The 24,275-nt window shown below is 41.7% G+C and overlaps 1 protein-coding gene across 1 annotated transcript; it reads left to right on the top strand.

Moving 5' to 3' along the window:
- Window positions 1-36: 36 nt before the first annotated feature.
- gtpbp2a (GTP binding protein 2a) lies at window positions 37-23,724 on the top strand (the record flags this gene model as incomplete). The annotated part of the gene is made up of 12 exons (XM_083695656.1): window positions 37-231; window positions 1,853-1,879; window positions 3,244-3,428; window positions 3,715-3,823; window positions 4,045-4,242; window positions 6,525-6,699; window positions 15,902-16,121; window positions 16,401-16,536; window positions 18,200-18,258; window positions 18,407-18,578; window positions 18,689-18,853; window positions 19,055-23,724. The coding sequence occupies 12 exons, from the start codon at window positions 37-39 to the stop codon at window positions 19,235-19,237; spliced, it is 1,824 nt and encodes a 607-aa protein (XP_083551782.1). The 3' UTR covers window positions 19,238-23,724.
- Between the last annotated feature and the right edge of the window lie 551 nt (window positions 23,725-24,275).

The raw sequence follows: 24,275 nt of genomic DNA, 5'->3' as shown, positions 1-24,275 counted from the left end.
GTTGTTAAAAACTAGCGTACACAGGGTTCCGAAGTAATGGATACGCGAGTAACAGAGCTTTTCGATGCAAGTTCTGGACTGAAGTCTGGATCCCAAGGAGTTGGATCTAGCTCGGGTAATGGCTTCGGGATGGTTTCAAAAAAATCTTGTCCAAAGAATGGCAAAAAAGCAAAGGGTCGGTCATCCCGAAACTCCAAACAAAGTAATAACCCCCCATATCTACCTCCAGAGGTAAGAACAATTTCACCCAACTAATTAAGCTTCCGTAGCCTAACGTCGTTGGCTAGCTAGTAGTAACCAGCGCAAGTTGTCGAGAGACGAGAGTGAGAAGCACCTAGCTACCCGCCAATTTTGTATCACCTATTCTTGAAAGTTGTGTGTGCACCATATTTTTTAGATACATGCATGTATTTTCCCCAACTGCATTGCAAAAACATCAGGAGGAAAGTTTCGTTGAATTGACTTCCATGAGTGTCGGCAACCTTGTAGTTGGCTAGTGACACGTAGCTAGTAGCAAGCCAAGCTGGTTCAGAAGTGTTTCTTCTCACAGAAATTAGAGAAAAAAAAGCGGACTTAAAGTCGCTTGTCATGTTCATATACGGAAATGCTAACGTTAGCTAACAAAACAGTCATTTTGTAGCTTGTATCTTTTGTTTACTAGACGATCTGGAACAGCTGTGTTTGTAAATAACAAGTGCTGACATCATTTAAAGTGGGCGGGGATGGCTCGCCTTCTGCGCTCAGTGCGCTGGAGTAGGTGGCTGAAGGTAGGTATACCACCCTGGCTGAAGGTAGTCGTTGCCGTCATGACCTTGAGATACTTTGAAATGTCTTGCTCAGTTCTGCAGAGAAGACCAAAGCGCATGAATTTCTATTTTGGTATTGACTCTTTAGCGAACTTTTAACTGTCTTTCAAGTGGGGTGCAAATTAATTAGGCTTATACTGGAACTTGAATGCCACAGCATTAAGTTAGCTAGAGAATTTATGTTGACATTTTGGCACCATAGTAGACTGGTAGTGATTTCTTTTCAAGGAGTTGACCTTGAGACAGAATTCCTGTCTCTCTCAAACTCATCATGAGCTGTTGATTTATAACAGCTTGGTGTAGGCTACTATCTGGGACCACACACAGCCTAAACACAATAAAACAATATTACATTATAATTTAGACAGAGACGTTAACATAGAAACAAGTAATCGGAATCAGAATTCTTTGACTTGGTGAGGTTGGTGCATGGGACATAAAAAATCAGGCCTAACTAGGCCTAATTTGAAATTACAGAAGTTATAGACGACAAAGGTGTTGTTGGTTGGTTAGGTGCCCCTATATATGCCTCAACATGCCCCTGACTGTTCTTTGAGATCAAAACTGATCTACATCAGATGAGAAACACAATGTTGGCCCATCGCAGGGGTTTAAGAGTTGTTTTCTGTAGATAATCTGTTAACCTAGGTTGTACTAGGCTATGTTTTGATTTTAGTGATATTATATGGCCTGTTAAGTTGCCCTCAGTCATGTTAGCCTAGTCTTTTGAATAGATTGACTTTCGGTTTTCTGCTATTATCGTGTTATTAAAGAGTAATCATGAACTCCCCTCTTGGGAACAAAAGTGAAAGGGTTGCATCACCTTACAGCTACAGATTCATTTGCATGTGTTTTACAGCTGCATCAAACAATATGGGCAGCTTAAAACAGTTCTTCTAACCATCCATCCCATTCACTGAGGGATTGTCTGTCAATACCTACTGCTCTTTCAGTCAGACTGTGCTTCTTTGTGCCTTTTGGAGAACAATGGACTTATTGTTTCAGTCCTCTTCATTCTAACAGTGCTGTCCTCTTCTCTCTTTCAGGTCGAAGAGGGCAATATAGAGTACAAGGTAAGCTAAAATACAGACAACTACAGAGACTCATTTACTCATGTGTGTATGTACCAGTGGCGGCTGGTGCTGTTCAAGATTAGGGAGGACGATTTTTATCTCTATTACAGCATATTGGATGACTGTCATTCATTTTCCATTCACCCAGCTCATGTAACGTCGATAGGTTTATGTTATTTACATAGGCCCCCAGGCATGATACAGGAGGAGAGTTACATTGGAGTAATCAAGGTGACAGTGACGCATTCAACACTACATTGCACACTCTTGCCTGCATCATAACCTACCGGCAGGCTACCTCATCAGAGCTCATGTAATTACGAGGGGGAGACTGTATACCTATCGGTCTATACTCGCTGAATTAGCCTATATTTTGTATCACTTCGGTCTGGACTACAACAGGACCCTTCAGGTTTTCGGGAGTCCGTTCTGGTCTGGGTCGGACTGTCCAAGGGTCAGTTCAGGTTCGGGTCTCTTATTTTTCTCCCGGAAAATTTTACTTGTAAGAATTTGATTTATCGGGATTATTTTTATCGTGCTTACGAAAAAGTAACTACTACAGTGGTACTACCACTACACACACATTTACTCACTACTGATGAGCTGTCTGCTGAAAAAAAGGTCTGGAAGTTAGACTATCCGTTATCTCAGAGACTTCTTTCTTCCGTTGGTCATTTTAAATTTTAGCCTTTATCAGAAAGGCTACATGACCAGGTGAGCCACAGTTAGTGATGCAGGTTTGGTTCACCACAATGTTGGTTACAGTAGATTTTAACTACATTTTGTAAATGGGTTGCTATTTCTGACTGAAGAACAATGTATAACCAGGCCACTCGTCAAACATGTCCAGCAGCCCTGCAAACCAACACCGCAGTAGATTAACACAGCCAGTTGTAGGATCCCTTCCTGGACAGCTGATGTCTCCAAACAAGTTAACAATAACCTCCTGGTGTCTAAGGTCTAATGTATTCTCTTCGTACGCAATGCAATTAGCAAATTTTGGGCTGTACACTTCTGCATATTTTGGCAACGCAAGTAGGGATGATCACAGGATTTGCATAGCTAATTATGTTCTTGTGTTGTGTACATACATAGGGTATAACTTAGGCTTTATTTAACTGCCTACCGTGCCAAACATTATTAAGTTATAGCCAGCTGTACTATAGTAGATAACTACTACCTGTTAACTTCATCTCCTTTAAAGTGCTTGTAGAGATATGAATGAGACATCAGGGGTTTTGTAGCATTTATTTATATGGTTTCATCATTATTGTCTATGCTCATCCCCAGGACTGTGCTGTCATTGCTTATGATTTATCGTTCTTGTTGCCCTGTATCCTGAATATGACCCTCCCTGTCTGCAGCTGAAGTTAGTGAACCCCACACAGTACCGTTTTGAGCACCTGGCCACGCAGATGAAATGGCGGCTGCAAGAGGGACGAGGCGAGGCTGTCTATCAGATTGGCGTCGAGGACAACGGCATGCTGGTGGGCCTACCAGAGGAGGACATGAGGGCATCGCTGAAGACCCTGCGCAGAATGGCAGAGAAGTACGGCTCTCAATCAATCAACGCCACTTCTTTCATTCATTGTCTTGTCTTTATTTTCCATGAAAAAAAAAAATTCAAGTAGTAACACAGAGGCACTAGCAGATTCTATCGGAATGTGGTTGTTGCCCCAGTTAGATTGTGAAAACACTTCACACATCTCTGGATCACAATTTAGTTTTTTATTTCGGAAGACAAAGTGACATAATGACAGGAATATTGTGCATTGACCATTTCCCCTACCAGAGAGTATATCCAATGGCTCTTGTCATTGTTTCTTTTCTCTCAGGGTTGGAGCTGACATTGCTGTCCTTAGAGAGAGAGAGGTAGATTACGACTCTGACATCCCTCGTAAGATCGCTGAAGTGCTCATACGGAAAGTTCCAGATGACCAGCAGGTTAGTGAGTCTCCTGAGGAGGTGGTCAACCTGTGAGAGAAATCTGTCTTAAACTTGGATGTTTTTGTTTGTGGATATTTTCACAACGTTGTTGATTTATAATGTTGAAATTTGGTTTGGTGATTCATCTGTTAATGTTGGAGTTACAGTTGATTAGTTACATACTGATGGTGACGTTTTCCGCTAAATGACAATGCTGACGCGTGCGTGTGTGAGTGTAGTTCCTGGACCTTCGGGTGGCTGTGTTGGGTAATGTGGACTCTGGAAAGTCTACCCTGCTGGGCGTGTTGACACAAGGTGAGCTGGATAATGGACGAGGCCGGGCGAGGCTCAACCTCTTCAGACACCTCCACGAGATCCAGACAGGACGCACCTCCAGTATCAGCTTTGAGATCCTCGGCTTCAACAGCAAAGGAGAGGTGTGTATGTGTGTATATATGTGTGTGACAAAGCGAAAACAGGTTTTTTCGAAATTTCTGTACATTTATTAAAGTTGAAATAGATAAAAAAAATAAAAGTTTGGTGCAAATCCAGCACATGCAATGCAGTTTCCGCACCATCACTTGTGTGAAGAATAGTGGTAGCTGCATCAAGTTATGGGTATGGTTGTCACTGGCAGGGACTGGGGAGTTTGTCAGGATCAAGAGTAAATGAAATTTGCTGAGTTGGTAGTGACATCCTAATCCACACAGTGTGTAATTGATTCCTATGCAAATCAGAGACCCAATAAAAACAAAGATATTAATTCCAAAATTACATGAACTATTATCCTTGCATTAAGATGGACTCAATTCAACTTATTGAGTAATTTGTTGATGACATTTTTGCATTTTAGCTCATTTTAAGAGTGTCATAGCAAAGAGTCTGAATACTTATGTACATGAGGTATTTCTGTATTTCAATTTTAATAAATTTACTGACATTTCTAAAAACCTGTTTTCGCTTTCTGGGGTATTGTGTGTGGATTGATGGCAAATTCTTTTAATTTAATCCATTTTAAATTGAGTCTATAACACAACAAAATGTGGAAAAAGTGAAGGGGTCTGAATACTTTCTGAACGCACTGTGTGTATGTGTATATACACTCACCGGCCACTTTATTAGGTACACCTTGCTAGTACCAGGTTGGACCCCCTTTTGCCTTCAGAACTGCCTTAATTCTTTGTGGCATAGATTCAACAAGGTGCTGGAAACATGCACATCCATGATGCGAATCTCCCGTTCCACCACATCTCAAAGGTGCTCTATTGGATTGAGATCTGGTGACTGTGGAGGCCATTAGAGTACAGTGAACTCATTGTCATGTTCAAGAAACCAGTTTGAGATGATTTGAGCTTTGTGACATGGCGTGTTATCCTGCTGGAAGTAGCCATCAGAAGATGGGTACACTGGTCATAAAGGGATGGACATGGTCAGCAATACTCAGGTAGGCTGTGGTGTTTAAACGATGCTCAATTAGTACTAAGGGGCCCAAAGTGTGCCAAGAAAATATCCCCCACACCATTACACCACCACCACCAGCTTTGATACAAAGCAGGATGGATCCATGCTTTCATGTTGTTTACGCCAAATTCTGAGCTCCAGAGTCCCTTTGTGGAGATGGGAGAAGCTTCCAGAAGGACAACCATCTCTGCAGCACTCTACCATAATGGCCTGATTGGTGGAGTGGCCAGACAGAAGCCACTCCTCAGTAAAAAGCACATGACAGCCCACTTCGAGTTTGCCAAAAGGCACCTAAAGGACTCTCAGACAATGAGAAACAAGATTCTCTGGTCTGATGAAACAAAGCTTGAACTCTTTGGCCTGAATGCCAAGCGTCACGTCTGGAGGAAACCAAGTACCGCTCATCACCTGGCCAATACCATCCCTACGGTGAAGCATGGTGGTGGCAGCATCATGCTGTGGGGATGTTTTTCAGCGGCAGGGACTGGGAGACTAGTCAGGATCGAGGGAAAGATGAACGAAGCAAAGTACAGAGAGATCCTTGATGAAGTCCTGAGCGCTCTGGAGCAGCTTCTCAGACTGGGGCGAAGGTTCACCTTCCAACAGGACAACAACCTTAAACACACAGCCAAGACAATGTAGGAGTGGCTTGTCTCTGAATGTCCCTGAGTGGCCCAGCCAGAGCCCGGACTTGAACCCGATCAAACATATCTGGAGAGACCTGAAAACAGCTGCACATCGACACTCCACATCCAGCCTGAAAGAGCTTGAGAGGATCTGCAGAGAAGAATGGGAGAAACTCCCCAAATACAGGTGTGTCAAGCTTGTAGCGTCATATCCAACAAGACTTGAGGCTGTAATCGCTACCAAAGGTGCTTCAACAAAGTACTGAGTAAAGGGTCTGAATACTTATGTAAATGTGATATTTATATTTTTTATTTTTAATAAATTAGCAACAATTTCTAAAAACCTGTTTTCGCTTTGTCATTATGGAGTATTGTGTGTAGATTGAGGAGGAAAAAAAAAAATCTAGAATAAGGCCGTAACATAATGTAATGCGGAAAAAGTGAAGGGGTCTGAATACTTTCAGAATGCACTGTATATGTGCCATACCTGTGTTGCACTGTGTTGTTATAAATGGACATCATAGGCAGTCAACAACCCATCTGTTATGTCATGCTTATCACAATGTTAACCGTTATCATTAGGGGGTTTCAATTTATGTCTTATCAGACTTGGTCCTTATTTCCATATCCAGGTGGTAAACTACAGTGAGTCTCGGACAGCAGAGGAGATCTGTGAGAGCGCCTCCAAGATGATCACGTTCATTGACCTAGCCGGACACCATAAGTACCTGAAGACAACCATCTTTGGCCTCACCAGCTACTGCCCAGACTTTGCCATGCTGGTAGTCAGTGCAAACACGGGCATCGGTGAGTCAGTTTGTAACACAGTAACTAGAGATGCACCAATCCGATACTGAGCATCTGTATCGGGCCGATATTGGCCTAAAATGCTGGATCAGGAATTGGAGATGGGGAATGCTATTTACAGATATGATGACATAGCACACACTGTCCTAAAAACTATAAGTTGTATGGCATAATTCAGTCATGTTGTATGTATTTCTTAGGGTTATGTAGGGTAGGGTCCTATGATTTCCATGATATGGAAAACACGGACAGAATCACAGAATTCAGACATAAAAACGTAATTAGGCAGGCAATATGGACAATTTAATTCAAATGATAAGAAAACAACTTAATTTGCTCCATGGTAATTATATTTTATGAAGAGTACAAATTAGTGATCTAACCTGCAACACCCCAATCATTTTGCAGAAATGTATTTGGACCATGTGTATGTCTGTGCATTGTGGACCAACTGCAGCTGCTGGCTGTATGTGTGTAGCTGTTAGCGAACCTTACGAATGCAGAGGCTAGTCTTACATAGGTGAAAACAACAGCTTTTGAAAACGTAATTCAATAACTACCAGTAACTGCAAATCACATGACAGAATACTAGCTTGATTCCTCGATAGGCCAGTAGATTTAGCATATGCACATGCAGTAAACAAATGGAGGAAACCTCTCCGTCTGCTGTCACTTGGTACGCTCAGAGTCTGGGTGCGCTCATTTGACTGTGCCGTGTGCACCTGTGGCACAAAGATCACAAGCCATTCCACTTCAGTGTCCCAGTTCAATAGCACGGGCCTGTGTTGCATGTTTTAAATATTTTCTTATTTACGGTGAATGTTTATATGATTCATTTGCAGCCTCTATTCTTCTACAATATATATTCTAGGAGAAATAGAATTGAAATAATATGCATAGTATACTTTTTTGTCATGTTTTAATCATTCCAAGTGAAACATTCCAATAAATCCGAAGTTGGGAAAAATAAAATGGAAAGAACGGAAATCAGGGGGGAAAAAACAGAATAAGGGAAACATTTAAATGATTTAAATTAATTTAAATGGACAAGAATGTTGCTAACCACCGCACATCCAGACCCAGAGATTGTACAGTGCATCGGAAAGTATTCAGACCCCTTCACTTTTTCCACATTTTATTATGTTACAGCCTTATTCTAAAATGGATTAAATTATTTTTTCCCTCATCAATCTACACACAATACCCCATAATGACAAAGCCAAAACCGGTTTTTAGAAATGTTTGGTAATTTATTAAAAATAAAAATATTCTGAGAGTCCTTTTGGTGCCTTTTGGCGAACTCCAAGTGGGCTGTCATGTGCTTTTTACTGAGCAGTGGCTTCCGTCTGGACACTCTACCATAAAGGCCTGATTGGTGGAGTGCTGTGGAGATGGTTGTCCTTCTGGAAAGTTCTCCCATCTCCACAGAGGAACTCTGGAGCTCTATCAGAGTGACCATTGGGTCCTTGGTCATCTCCCTGACGATGGCCCTTCTCCCTCTATTGCTCAGTTTAGCGGGGCGGCCAGCTCTAGGAAGAGTCTTGGTGGTTCCAATCTTCTTCCATTTAAGAATGATGGAGGCTACTGTGTTCTCGGGGACCTTCGATACTGCAAACAATTTTTTGTACCCTTCCCCAGATCTGTGCCTCGACACAATCCTGTCTCGGAGGTTACAGATAATTATTTCGACCTCATAGCCTGGTTTTTGCTGACTTGCACTGTCAACTGTGGGACCATATATAGACAGGTGTGTGTCGTTCCAAATCATGTCCAATTAATTGAATTTACCACAGGTGGACTCCAATCAAGTCGTAGAAACATCTCAAGGATGATCAATGGAAACAGGATGCACCTGAGCTCAATTGAGTGTCATAGCAAAGGGTCTGAATACTTATGTAAATGTGATATCAGTTTTTTATTTTTAATAAATTAGCAAACATTTCTAAAAAAACATTTTCGCTTTGTCATTATGTGGTATTGTGTATAGATTGATGAGGAAAAAAATGAATTGAATCCATTTTAGAATAAATAAATAAAATATAACAAAATGTGGAAAAAGTGAAGGGGTCTAAATACTTTTCGAATGCACTGTATACAGCTATTTAAAAAAAAAAAAAAAAGCCTTTTATAGGATTGGTACTCAGTATTGGCCGTTTCTCAACGTTCAACAATCGGCTATGAAAAAATTGTATCGGTGCATCCCTAATGGTAACACAGTAAAACTTTATTTTCCCCACTGAATTAACTTGTTTATCTATTCAGGTGCTTTTCATGAGTTGTGATCTGTCACTGAATAACACTGTCAGGGCAGTCTAGCTCGGATCTGCTCAACTGTAACCCTCCTCTCTCTGTGAAGTTGGCAGAATAGTGCAGCTCCCAGTCCAGCTGGGCAGTAATGCTGTTCAAACACCTGATATCTAAGCTTATGTGACTGACTGACTGACCCTCTCCTCCCCAGTCGCCCTTCCCCCTCTCTCCCTAGTCACCCTCTCCCGCTCCAATTGCCTCCAAACCCCTCCCCCAGTCCCAGAATATCTCAAATACCTTAAATTGATCCCAGCCCCTGACCGACGTTGGCCTGTGGCTAGTCCAATGGGTTACCTCTAGGCAGTGAATGTGAGACTAGCTAGGTCAGTAAGCTGAGAGTGGTCATGTCAGTGCTGACTTGGCTGGAGGGATAAGACTCTTTAAAGTTCACCACTGAGGCTGTCCCAATTCTCCCTAATCATTTCCTACCCATGCCCGTATAGTATAGTATATGTAGTATATATCCTTTGCTTGCTGATCACTGATACTTAAAAGGACTCACATGACCCTCCATATTGATTTAACCTCTTTTTTTAACCTATAGTCTTTTCAGATCAGTGGTCATGATGGAGAGAAGATGAGGAAAGTGACTTACTTAAAGCTATTGGAACATAGCTAAAATCTGAGCTAAGGAAATGGTGATGAAGGCAGCTCACCTGCTTATCATGTTATTTAAAATGTATTTATTTATATTTAGCAGTGAATAAATGAAAACGTAGCTGTGTGGTGAGGCTCTGCAATAGATTTTTTTTGTTGGTAGGATTTGCCAAAAGTAGTCTGTCAGAAGTGGGATTCGAACCCACACTTCCAAGGGAGACTGCGACCTGAACGCAGCGCCTTAGACCACTCGGCCATCCTGATACTTCATCCTGGGTTAGTGTTAACGGATCCTCAGGCATGGCAGAAAGATTAGACCCCCAGTTCAGATGAGGCAATAATATGAAATAGAATAATAGCGACCATAAAGTGAAAAGCACAACCTAGATTATCATGGTAGTAAACAAATTGCGTATTTGGCTAGTTTGTTTGGGAACCAGGCGAGGGTTAGGCCTATTAGCCTAGTCTATAGCCAAATGTAGCCTAAAAAAATATAGCCTAATAATCAACAATGTCTAATGCATTCTTTATTTATATAGAATAATTTAACATTTAAAATAATTAATAATTTTAACTCACGCACCCTTAACTTACTAACTTATTTCATGTGACTAAGCATCCCATTTGAGTTGGCCAGCTGCACCTTGCTGCGGAAGACTTTGGCACCTTCTACCGGAAACTCGTGGCTATAGCTTAATCTCCTCAAGATTGTTACCCCTTTCTCTGCTTAAAAACATCTTTTACACATTCGCATTGATCATAATTTAAACTATAAGATGCACAATATAGGCTATGCCACTGCAGAGATTTCTCAGTGATTTGAACATCAGCCTCTACACTTTTGATCTGGATGCGCACGATAGAAAATTGTTATCCAATAAACAACAGGCAGGCACCATTCCGAAACATTAACATTTATTTGACAAACATAGACATATAGACAACCCACAACAATCATGACAACCTACATAGGGAATGTCCCAACTAGGGTTACAAACAAGTAATGCGCTCATCAAGGTGCATGGAAATGTGTGCCTATAGCCTAATAAAACTGTGCAATTCACATAGCCTGTCTCTCCTGTATGCTATTAAATCATTTTCAGTTAATCAATTGATTAATTAACAACTAGACAGCATAAACAGCACCAGCTGTGTCTTAGATTTTCCTAAAATAAGAGATGCGCCTCTCGTTGGCAGAGCAAACCGTTGGAAAGCATGTAACTTAGTTGGTGCTCAGGGTATATTTCTCTAGGTCGGTATGTTGTATTGGGTTGTGTAATTGTGTAAGAGACTGATTTGATCATGGTATTTTGTAGCTCTTTTAGGCTACCAGACGGGCACTATCGTGTGCCAAGAAAGCTGATGCACCTGGAGGGAGAGATCCTCAGCCAGCTGTGCAATTACTACTCCCTGCTTGTGGCATTGAATTATCACTAACTTTAGCTAGTTTGACTCCAGGTGAAGTCCGCAACAAGCCAGTATAGCATACTTCAGAAATCAGAAGTTCAGACAATGAGTCATAATTGGCCTATTGTAGTTAATGTCTGCAGCAAGCCCTACCATTAGACTGTGCAGTTTCTCAGACTTTTTCATTGATCTGAAGCAGTGATCTCCGTCTTTGACTATACCAGAAAATGTTCTTATACAGCTATCTAGTTAATTAGTCATACACCAGATTTCAGGCAACATAGAGCTAGCTGCACTAAATGTGAAGTTATGTACCTAGTAAGTTAGCTAGCTGACACATCGATGTGTCTCTGTCCTGACAGACTTCCTGCGTGGTGCTGAACGCAAATGGACACCTGGTAAGCTAGCTCAAAACTTAATACAAACCTTCATAATTGTAAATTACTCTAAACATAAACCATTCTCCAACGCTTTGCAACTTTTGTTGTAGATTTATTAAGCCGATGGACCTCATGTATGTCCAGTTTAGGCAATTTCTAAAGACAGCGGGAGAAAAATACAGAATTTTTCTGAATCGGAAGTCTGAATGTTTGTGGTTGCCCATCCAGAAACAAATTTATAGAGGTAGGAAAATGCGGAAGTTCTTAGTGCAATTGAGGGAAATCAATACAATGTTTTGAAAAGACTGTAATCTTGTTTTTACTGTTGTAAACATTGTTTCATGCTTATAAGTAGTCTAACTTGCAGTTTGATTGTCTCACTTTTATTCTCCAAAGACACATTATTCACTTATGTAGTGCTTATTGAATACATCTTGTTTTTCAGTTATCTGTCAGTTAATAGAAATTACCATAAATTTACTGCCAGAAGTGGGATTTGAACCCAAGCCTCCAGGGGAGACTGCGACCTTAACACAGCGCCTTAGACCGCTCAGCCATCCTGACATGTTTATCTGTAGCTTGATTTGAAAAGTAGTTTAATTAAGAACTAAACAAGGTCTTCAGCAAATACTAAATCAAGACAAAGCCATACGCAGAGAGAGTGGATGTAACAAGCTATCGACTTCTGGCTCCAAGGTTCCAAAACCAATAATTTAATTCTCTGACCATCGATAGAAATCAATACAATATTTTCAAAAGACTGTAGTTTTACTTTTACTGTTGTAAGCGTTTTTCATGCTTATAAGTAGAATAACTAGACTAGATAACTAGAGTTGTTTGCAGTTTGACTGTCTGACTTGTGTTCTCTCAAGACACACACATGAATCATGTATGAGGTGCTTATTGAATACATCAATTTTTTTTTACCATAAAGTTTCTGTCGGAAGTGGGGTTCGAACCCATGCCTCCAGGGGAGACTGTGACCTGCACGCAGCGCTTTAGACCACTTGGCATTCAGTATCTGAATGAAAAACTGAAAGAATCGATCACCAAACAGATCAAGACATAGCCATTACATGGAAAACACTCTCACTGTGTCATGCCCTTACTGGTACATATCATAACTCGTAACCAGACACAGGCATTTTAACTGCTTGTCTGTCTGATGTCCTCTTGTTTGGAAAAAAAAACTGTCTGCTGCTATGTGTTAACTTGTGTTGTGGTATGTGTACAGGCTACAGGGTACACAACCTGCCATACCACCTGCGTCCATCCCTGTTCCAATGGGTCAGCCCCGGTAGTGTGTCTGAAATAGGACCTGTCATGGGGGAAATGGGTCAGGAATGAGGAGTGTCTTAAACGTGGAACACACAGACAGGCAATAGTGTCCCTGCAACCCGAGAGAGTAGGTGTTAATTATGAAACGGAGTAATAGATCTGTGTAATGTGTAGGCCTAGTCTGGAGCTGTTCCTCTGACTAGCCAAAAGGCTAGAGAGAAACTGGCTTGGTTCATTCTGTAAGGCTACAGGACCCAGATATAGGCTAGCCCAGACAGCTCCACATCGTCAATCATTAACATTGGATAAGTGGGTAGACTTCGATCTGCAGACGTCCACTGATGTGTACACACACACACACAGACACACGGACACATGGACACACACACACATGCCTGTGTTGACTTGAAGATGGATCAGCTGGTGGAAGAGATGCAGGTTATCTAAGGCATGTGTTAGTGCATGCACACACTTTCCACTTGGGGGGGGGGGGGGGGGTTATTTGGCAAATATGTGGAGCACACTCATGCTTGCTCTGTCCCCACAAAGAGGTGTCACACACAGACACACAGGCAGACAGAGACACACACACAGATATCTGTCCTGAGTGAAAGGTGGTGTTATGTTTATATTTGCATACTGGCAAGCCAATCCGTTACTCAGCTGATGGAGTAGATGTATTCATGGTCTGCCAGTAGCCTGTTAATAAGTGTGGGTCAGTTCCCTTCAGCCCCCTGCCTGCAGTCTATATCCAGACTCAGACTACATATACATGTCTCTCTGCAGCCTTTTCCAAAGAAGGACACCTGATTGCATTCTTTTTTTTCTGATTGCATTATAACCAGTGCATTCTTTTGGAAAAGTCACTGGGTTTAGAAAAATGCAGATTTTGAATTCACTGAATGCCTTTAGCAGGTGCATATAATTCGCTTGGCAGCTGGCTGAACTTCATTTATATTAAACATGTGGTATATTCTTACTTAGAGAAATATGTAGGTTACAGTAGTACATCCGCAGGAAGGCAAGTTCTTTTTTTTCTTTTCTTTTTTCAGCTGTATGTGCAACAGTGTTTGTTTTCCCACATGCTACAGAAAACCTAAGGTGATAAATATGTAAATATCCACACTGTCAGCTCCTGAACACCTGCTCCCTCCCTCTCTCATGTATACCCTTTCTCTTTCTTTCCTTCTGATTATTTCAACTGCCGGGTGATAAGAAGCGATGGTCTGTAGTATGTAAAATATAGACTGCGAGCAGTCAGCTAATAAAATTGCTGCCTGTGTGTTTAGATGTGTGGTCAGATGGAGATATACCTACTCTTTAGAAACGTGACGCATAGTATTCTTCTCCCTACTCACGTTTGCTTTGAATGTCACAGCCAACCCATAACCTGACCCCTGTTACTAAGCATGCAGTCAGGAAGAACTGGGATTTAATGACAGGGATTTCAAATTGCTGGGTTGCAGAGTGAAGGTGATAATTACATCACAGGGCAGGCCTGTGTTTCCTTATCTATGTTGTACCTTTTGTGACCTTTATTTCCATGACACAACCATCACACGTCATGGCTGGTTCACCTGCTGTTCTCAACCTAGCCCTTATGCCCCTCCAAGCCTCCCTCTCGCAGGGTTTTAAACTCAAGATAAGCAATGTTGTCTCCTTTTCCTGGCCCTCCCAACCCCCTCACCTTACTGCTAGGATATCAGTGAATTCTGAGTACCTCAGAGGCGAACTTGTATGATGGAATAAAGTCACGACTCTCACAATAGCTTTCCCTTCATACCTTTTAGAGCCCGGCCATTACTGGACCGATGCCGATTTATGGGGAGCAAAATTCACAGATAACCAATATATCTGCCGATATTTTTGTAAAAAATGTTTACAGAATTCCTTTTTAGCACAGTTTTCATAAGAAGAAAACAATGTAAAAACTATGCTCTCAATGCTGGTTAGGCAAAAATCTATATCTCAATAATGACCTTAAATGATCTCCATTGATAAATAGAGTAACATTTATTTATTTTATGCGCAGTTACTTGTACTATGCCAAATTAGGATTTCACATGTTCAGTGCACTGCATATTGATATCAGTGATTTGCTGTTCTATCGAAATTGATCTGACAGTTTGATTATCCACTGATTTTGTTGTTGTTATTTGTTACTCAGTTACAGTATATTTGATTTTCAAAAACACAAAAATGCACAGTGAAAAACATTCTTAAAACATATTGTTAGAATACCCCCTGCACTTGTAACATGTTGTTACTAAAGTAGAAGTTTCAGAAACACGTCACAGTGTAGAAAAGCTGCCCACACTGTTCCACCGTCAAGACACCTCTTTGTGGGGACAGAGCGAGCATGAGTGTGCTCCATTTATTTGCCAAATAAACACCCCTCCCCCTGAGTGGAAAGTGTGTGCATGCACTAACACATGCCTTAGATAACCTGCATCTCTTCCACCAGCTGATCCATCTTCAAGTCTGCGAAGTCAACACAAGCGTGTGTGTGTGTGTGTGTGTCTGTGTGTCTGTGTGTCTCTGTGTGTGTGTCTGTGTGTTTATCAGTCTTGCTTTTTACAGCTTTGTGTTGATTTGCCAAAATAATAATCGTAAGGCTATATGCCTACTTCATTAGGTTACATTCCTATGCCCCATGCACATATACTGCGACAAAATGATCCGGTGTCACCTGGAAACTCCTTAACAATATCTATGGCAAAATGATCTTTCAACATAGTTTTGTCAAAATTGTCCCAGTGGTGTCAGAGAAAAAGCTTGTGACAGGAACAGACAGAGACAGAATCATAGTCCCCTCTCCAATTTCATCGGTAAGAGACAACAAACCTGTGTCATGCAGTCCATGCTGATATGGTTCATTGGAACTACACACCAAGCTGCTTGTGACAAAAGTTAGCTAGAACGTCTGGCTCATGGATACAAGCTAGCCATGTAAACTGGTGAAATAAATGATTGGTAAATAATATCTTGTTGTGTGAAAAACCCAATTAAACTGATTGTCTATAATTTCAGAATGTGAGACTGGAGGAATATGTGCCAATACAGATATGGGTTGATAACTGTCGGGTTCTAATACCTTTCGGGTCCCGGCATATGAAAGTATCCATCTGACTTGTTTGAACTGAAATAGTGTCATCAGAAATGGACTTCCTTTATATAAATACTTGCTAATGTTAACTTGTGCCCCTTCTCTCTCGCTCTGTGCCCCCCTGTAGCGGGTACGACAAGGGAGCACCTGGGTCTGGCCATGGCTCTGAAGGTGCCCATCTTCATTGTGGTCAGTAAGGTGGACCTGTGCACACGAGCCACAGTTGACCGCACCGTTAGACAGCTGGAACGCATCCTGAAACAGCCCGGCTGTAACAAGGTTCCCCTGGTTGTGTCCAGCGCAGACGATGCGGTCACTGCAGCACAACAGTTCGCCCAGTCACCCAGGTAATGATAATTATAGGCTATGTTTTGTTTGTATATGGGTATTTGTTTCTCAAACCCGAGAAGTGACACCTTTTTATTTCTATAAAAAAAAAAAAAAATCATCCCCAAGGACATACTTTATTATTGTCACAAATGGAGTACAGAATATAAAAAAACAACCTGAGGCAAATATAAAAACACTTGAAAGTGGGAGAAAATTAATGTCAATACAATTACTGGAATTATTGTCCATTATTTCCTTTCACTCCCCTGGTCATGTGACTGGTGTTTCCTGTGCAGCATCACGCCAATCTTCACCCTGTCTAGTGTGTCTGGGGAGAGTCTGGACCTACTCAAGGTCTTCTTCAACATCATCCCTCCCCTCAGCAACAGCAAGGAGCAGGAGGAACTCATGCAACAGCTCACTGAGTTTCAAGTACAGTATACATACATACATACATACATACAGTGCATTCGGAAAGTATTCAGACCCCTTCAATTTTTCCACATTTTGTTATGTTACAGCCTTATTCTAAAATGGATTCAATTAATTATTTTCCTCATCAATCTATACACAATACCACATAATGACAAAGCGAAAACCCTTTGTCATACCCTTTGCTATGACACTCGAAATTGAGCTCAGGTGCATCCTGTTTCCATTGATCATTCTTTCTACGATCACTGTTTCTACGACTTGATTGGAGTCCACCTGTGGTAAATTCAATTGATTGGACATGATTTGGAACGACACACACCTGTCTATATAAGGTCGCACAGTTGACAGTGCATGTCAGAGGAAAAAACAGGCCATGAGGTCAAAGGAATTGTCTGTAGACCTCTAAGACAGGATTGTGTCGAGGCACAGATCTGGGGAAGGGTACAAAAAGAATTCTGCAGTATTGAAGGTCCCCAAGAACACAGTAGCCTCCATTATTCTTAAATGGAAGAAGTTTGGAACCACAAGACTCTTCCTAGAGCTGACCGGCCGGCCAAACTGAGCAATAGGGGGAGAAGGGCCATCGTCAGGGAGGTGACGAAGAACCCAATGGTCACTGCCAGAGCTCCAGAGTTCCTCTGTGGAGATGGGAGAGCCTTCCAGAAAGACAATCATCTCTGTAGCACTTTACCATAAAGGCCTGATTGGTGGAGTGGCCAGACAGAAGCCATTCCTCAGTAAAAAGCACATGACAGCCCGCTTGGAGTTTGCCAAAAGGCACCTAAAGGACTCTCAGACCATGAGAAACTAGATTCTCTGGTCTGATGAAACCAAGATTGAACCTGGCCAGTACCATCCCTACGGTGAAGCATGGTGGTGGCAGCATCATGCTGTGGGGATGTTTTTCAGCGGCAGGGACTGGGAGACTAGTCAGGATCAATGAAAAGAGGAACGGAGCAAAGTACAGAGAGATCCTTGATGAAAACCTGCTCCAGAGCGCTCAGGACCTCAGACTGGGGCGAAGGTTCACCTTCCAACAGGACAACGACCCCAAGCACACAGCCAAGACAACGCAGAAGTGGCTTCAGGACAAGTCTCTGAATGTCCTTGAGTAGCCCAGCTAGAGCCCAGACTTGAACCCGATCGAACATCTCTGGAGAGAGCTGAAAATAGCTGTGCACCGACACTCCCCATCCAACCTGAAAGAGCTTGAGAGGATCTGCAGAGAAAAATGGGAGAAACTTCCCACATACAGGTGTGCCAAGCTTGTAGCGTCATACCCAAGACTTGAGGCTGTAATCACTGCCAAAGGTGCTTCAACAAAGTACTGAGTGAAGGGTCTGAATACTTAATGTAAAAGTGATATTTCATTATGGGCTATTGTGTGTAGATTGATGAGGGGAAAAAATTATTTAATCCATTTTAGAATAAAGCTGTAACATAACAAAATGTGGAAAAAGTGAAGGGGTCTGAATACTTTCCGAATGCACTATATACACACACACAAAACATACTCACTAGGCAACTGCAAAGAGCAGGAGGAACGAGAGCCACAGCTCAGAGTTTCAGGTTGACCCCCCCACCCCCCTCTCTCTCTCAGACACTCACACACAGACTGTAAATAGCTGGTGGTTGTTAGCTGTGTCTGCTTTCTCTTCAGGTGGATGAGATCTACACGGTGCCTGATGTGGGGACAGTTGTGGGAGGAACTCTGTACAGGTTCTCTCTCAATTCAATTCGATTAATAGATGAGTTCATTAAGGATGACTCAACATGTGCATATATATATATAATCATTGACGGTGACACAATTAAGTCAGACTTATTTCCCCAGAAAAATAAGTCTGTCTTTCTTTTACTTCTCCAGTGGTATCTGTCGTGAGGGAGATGAGCTGGTGGTAGGACCCACAGACTCGGGTGAGTTCCACAGGCTGACTGTCTGCAGTATCCAAAGGAACCGCTCGGCATGCAGGGTACTGAGGGCCGGCCAGGCTGCCACACTCGCACTGGGCAACTTTGACCGCTCCCTGCTACGCAAGGTGAGCCACACAGAGTGTGTGAAACTCTGAATGTGAGAGTGACACTCATACAACATTTGTGTGTGAGTGTGTGAGAGAGAGTCTCACATACATGTGTTCTTCTGTCCCAGGGAATGGTGATGGTGAGTCCAGAGATGAACCCGACCATCTGCTGGCTGTTTGAGGCTGAGATCGTCCTCCTTTTCCACTCCAAGACCTTCCACAAGGGCTTCCAGGTCACTATGCATGTGGGCAACGTAAGACAGACAGCCACCGTGGAGGCCGTGCACGGCAAGGTTAGTCCTCCACTGGCCGCCAGCCCCCTGTCTAGGGACCACTGTAGTGATCCGGTTTCTTCAGTGCATTCTTCAAGTGACTCTTGATATTAAACTAATATATTCTTTCATTCTCTCTCTCACCCTCTAACTCTTCATCCATCCCTCCACCTCTGCTTCCATCCATCCATACCTCCTTCCATCCATCCATCTTTGTCTCAGGAGGAGCTGAGGACAGGAGAGAAGGCAGTGGTGTGCTTCAAGTTCATCAAGCATCCGGAGTACCTGAAGGTGGGAGCCAAGCTGCTGTTCAGGGAGGGGGTCACCAAAGGCATTGGCCAGGTCACCAAACTACAGCCTGTGTCTCAGTACCAGCCATCCCACAGCGAGGACGACGAGGCCTAGGACCTAGAACCAGCCTTGGGCTGGCGGAACAGGAGAACCACAGTAGAACCACACCTGACTCTGCTGGAACCAGGATCAAAAACATCATACAAGAGATGGGTTTCTGCTCTTGTCATCCTCAGCATCGCTGCTTCATCCAAAGGCCCCTATCCTGTGGTTTAGCACAGACTTTCCTTCTCAACTATTTTTTTTTCTTTCTTTTTTTCTGTTGCTTTTCACAACACTTGTTGCCACCAAACATCTCTTTCAAGCTTTTTAAATGTTCATCTTACAGTGTTGCCTTTCAAAAAAATTTGGAAGGGTCTCTTGTCTCCACTTTTAACCTGTTCTCCTAGCGACAGTCACCATAGTGAGATTTAGTTTAAGAATGACATGGTTAAAAAAAGAGATCTTATCAATGAGAACTATGAAAATATGAGTGCAAATGTCAACAAGCAGTCACCTAGAAACACACAGCTGATTCACACACACTAGGGTGAAGTACTTGGACATGGAGTTTACACACACTCACACATACACTCAAAACCAATGTGCACTGATGCAGGCAGATCAACTGAAACCAAGGCCTGTATTTTATCACCTGAAAAGGCATCGGGCAGTTAGAAATGTTTACAAACCAAACAACATAAAAGACTGATTGTAGATTTTATGTGAGAATAGAAGATTTTATTTATATTGCAGCTACAAGCATGTCAAACTGTTTAAAACATCGTCATCACCACATACCATGTCGTCAGTTAAACCTACAGAGTGCCTGACTAAAAAGGGCAAGCCTTTAAACAGCCTGTCACTGTAAAACTGGTAGTCTAAAATAATTATTTCTTTTTAAAATCCTGTTGTTTCAAATAAGGTCTCTGAGAAAAGGGAAGGAAGCATTTTGAAGGCGTTCAAAGGCAGTGTTTTTGTTTGAATATGTCATTGACAATGGCACTTTATGAAGACAAGGCATTGTGATATACTGTATGGGTAAGTCTTGGCCTTGTGCCATCTGTATCAACTGGCCAAAATGGCCATCGCACTGGTAGACACCTCAGTAACACTATCTTTTATTTATGGCACAGTTTGAAGATTATGTTTTTGTGACGTGAAGCAATGTCTCTTGATAGACCAATGAACCAATGTATGGTGTTTCAGCCTACAGTACCTTTCAAGTGCTTTAGTTAACTCAGGTCAGTGTATTTAGACGGCATTCCACTCTCACAGAACTACTCCAATGATAGAAAGAAATAAGGTTTTGTTGCTGGTTTGAGTAGTGTTGATTTTGAATAGCAATTTCTCCAAAGCAATATGACTGCTTCTTTGTGTGTTTGATTATGCATTGTGTAGGTAAAGCTGCCATTTTGTGCCGCTATGTCTGAACTGCCATGTTTGCCAGTTGTTGTTTTATTTGGTATTTCTTGTTTTAATGAGTTACTGATATCACTCTATGATTATGAAGGGGTATAAACACACAGTGCCTAGTGCAGGGTTCCCAAACTATTTTGGCCAATGACCCCATTTTGATGTCTGAAAAATGTTGTGACACCAACCATATGAAAACAATTATGTAGGTTAATATTGACTTTTTTCATTCGGCTTATGACATTCAGTTGCAAAACATTCTGACAGACTTTCTAATTGTCTATATCTCAATCGCACATAGGCTACTTTTAATGTGCGGCTATGACACTCAATTGAAAATAATATAATTTACGATTGTCTGTTATCTCATTCACCACTACTAATGAGATGAACTTTCAGAGCTTCTTAAAGTTAGGGGACGTGGTCGACAGTGCATACCTTATCTCAGGCAGACAAGTGCACTGAATCCAGCTTCACACAGATATGAGCTGACAAAGGGTTCCAAGAGTTGTGATGCTCGGAGAGAGACGGCAGGGTATTCCCTCTGAGTCAGGAACCAGAACTCTTCCATAGTGACCCGTGAATGTGTTGTCTGCAGCGTTCGGTCACATGACAGCTCGATCAACTGTTCGATTTCGCTTGCCGGTATGTCAACTACTGAGCAAAGATCACAGTCAAACGGATTTTGCACCCAGTGAAACCTTGTCATGTCCAAGTCTGGGAGGTAGCTCCCAAGGTGCTCTTCCAAGCATCCGAGGTGATCAGTTATCACTCGTGTGGGACAGTCACTGATGCTGTTGTTCGTTGCACAGTCAAGGGAAGGGGGCATAGTTGGCTTTTGAAAGACTATCTCCAATTTGAAATCTTTCCCCTGAATCCACTGATTCGGTCGCTCAACTGTAGAATGTTTTTGTATTTCCCCCGAATGCCTGCGTTCAGTTAGTTCAGTTTTTATCAAATATGTCTATTACATAGGCAAGAAGACACATTTTCTTTTCATCACACAGAAAATTAATAAAGTCTGCTTTTTTAAGATCCATTGAGAGACAGTAGTTCCTCTCTCAATTCGAAAAATCTCCAACACTCTTCCCCTCAACAACCACCGAGCCTCAGTGTGAAATAGCAAGTGATCATGTTCTGACCCCATATCTCCACACAGTTTTACGAATATACAGGTGCGCAGTGGATGTGGTCTTATATAGTTCGCTATCGAGTTTACCTGCTGCAGTATGTCTGCTAATTCTGCACTCAGTTCCTTTGCTGCCAGCTGCTCATTGTGGATCATGTAGTGCGTCCATACAGCAGAGGGGGACACATTCTTGACCAGAGTGCGGAGGCCTGCTCTCCTTCCCACCATAGACGGAGTCTCATCAGTGCAGAAGCCCACCATTCAATTCCATGGGATCTGTTTGTCTTTTATGTAGCCTTGGAGCACACAGAACATTCCATGTGCTGTCTCATGCTCAGGAATCATGAGACAGAACAATATGTCCTCTTGAATAGCATCCCCTGACATGTAAAGAACAAAAGTCAATGCGTGGGCATCTCTACCCTCACGGCTAACATCCATTTGGAGTACATAAGCTGGGGAGTTTTTGAGTCGTTCAGTCTATGTTTCCTCTTGATTGTTGGCAATAGCCTCTGACAAAGATATTGACGATAGTTTTTATGCCTCTGCCTCCCCACACATTATTTTCACCATATCAATTGCAGTGGGTAATATCAAAGTCTCTGCAATAGTGTGTGGTTTCATTGCCTGTGCTATACAATAGCTAACCTGGAATGATGCCTTCTGGGCTCTCTCTGAGACAGACATGGCCTTTTTGAATTGCACTTGTTGCTTATTTAGTTCATCTCGCTTTCTCTCGAAAAAAGCCTTGGGTTTGTTAGCATGTTCTTTGTGGAAGGTGCCGTTTGAGCTTGTTGGGCATCATGCTCATGTGAGAGTACATTTCCACACGAGGCATTTTGGTTTTTCATTGTTGTTTTCAGTTATGCTAATGAAGCCATATTCCAGGTAGGTTTCGTAGTATTTTCAAGCACGTTTTCTGCTTTTGTCCTGATCAGTTGCCTCAGCCTCACTTGAGTTAGCCGAGCATGGTGGTCTGTTGAGAAAATGGTCAATTTTGCAGCAGCCTAGCGGACGTAGCCATTCAGTCAAGTGCAACGGTAAAATGAGGTGTACTGCAGTTTTTCTCACGAGCTAAGGGCGCCAAATTTGACATCATTTATATTCTTTATATTTTTAATCATGTTAATTTTTATAATCATCATCTTAACAAAGATTTATTTTTTATTCAGTTTTAATTGAGGCTTCCGCAACCCCACATGGGGTTGCGACCCCTAGTTTGGGAACCGCTGGCCAAGTGGAACTTCACAACCCTAACTTGGTTTTACAATGTTTTAGGCAAAACACATTACCTTGATTTGGTGCTACTCCTTGAAACAACATTTGATATTTAGAAAATAATAATAATAAATAAATAAATGCCATTTAGCTGACACTTTTATCCAAAGCGACTGCATTGCAGTGTAAATGTGCATACATTTTTCAGTATATATGGTCCCAGCAGGAATCAAACTCACAACCTAAGCGTTGTTAGTGCCATGCTCTACCAACTGAGCCACAGAGGACCACAGATGATTTGGGAAATGGTGTTTGTTGCTATTCTTTGTTCAAGGCTTCTGTTTGGCCATATCAACTGTCTAAAGTTATTGCATGTTTAAAAATGTAAGCATTGCTCCCTCACTGATAGTATTTCAGAGTTATGTTCTCTATATTATTGTTGTGTGGTTTCTGTGCACTCATTGAGGGAAAACAAACGAATGTATTTCAAACAAATTATTTTCTATTTGAAGAAAAGAGCTGATCCGATGTTTTTAAAGTAGATTTCTGCAAGTTTTCTGGTTTTATAGATATGTAGAGGTTTCTAATTGTATTAAATTATACAAATTTCACCTGTTTTTCAGACTGTTTTAGTCCTTCACAAACACCACAAAGTGTCACATTTTCTCTACCACAGATGCAAGGGCTTTTCTTTTTAAATGATGTTATAATATTGTAATCATATTTTCAGGTGAAGTACCATATATTTATGTACAGATCCAGTTTGCATATTATGGTGTACATAAATAAAATAAAATGTTTTATTATGAATGAAACTTGTCTACGTTTTTTTTTTCCATATTGAAAAGATTTTACACCTCAATGAATAAGGTCTTCGTGTTCACCTCACTCCATTAGAAGATTCCTCCATTAAGGGCATAGCCATCTACTTTGTTTATGTTATGGTTACCAAGGTAGACTATCAATATGACTCAAGTCCACTTTTGTTCTCCCTCTTTATTATCCTGTTAGCCTCCTCCCCTTCTATTACTTAGCTGATGCAAGACAACAGAAACAGTATGGGTGTTGGTTACTTGATTTCTCTCATGTGGAGAAAACGTACACACAAGCATGTGACACAGCCTAGAATGGTGCAATAATACACATCATAGAGGCAACCATGGTGTGATGGCCAGAGAGACCCGATTTTGGACCTGTCTGAATTTGAAAACCACACTGAGCAGACTGCTTTAAGAACCTGCATAGGGGATGAAATCAGAGGTAGAAAGTAACTAATTAATATTACTATCAATCAATTTGTCAAATATATCAATCAATAAATAAATTTGTCAAAGATTTGTACTTATTTGA

The sequence above is a fragment of the Argentina silus genome (genome assembly GCF_951799395.1).
Source record: "Argentina silus genome assembly, chromosome: X".
Taxonomy (NCBI): domain Eukaryota; kingdom Metazoa; phylum Chordata; class Actinopteri; order Argentiniformes; family Argentinidae; genus Argentina; species Argentina silus.
The sequence above is the reverse complement of the archived record's forward strand: the minus strand, read 5'-3'. Positions and strand labels throughout refer to the sequence as shown.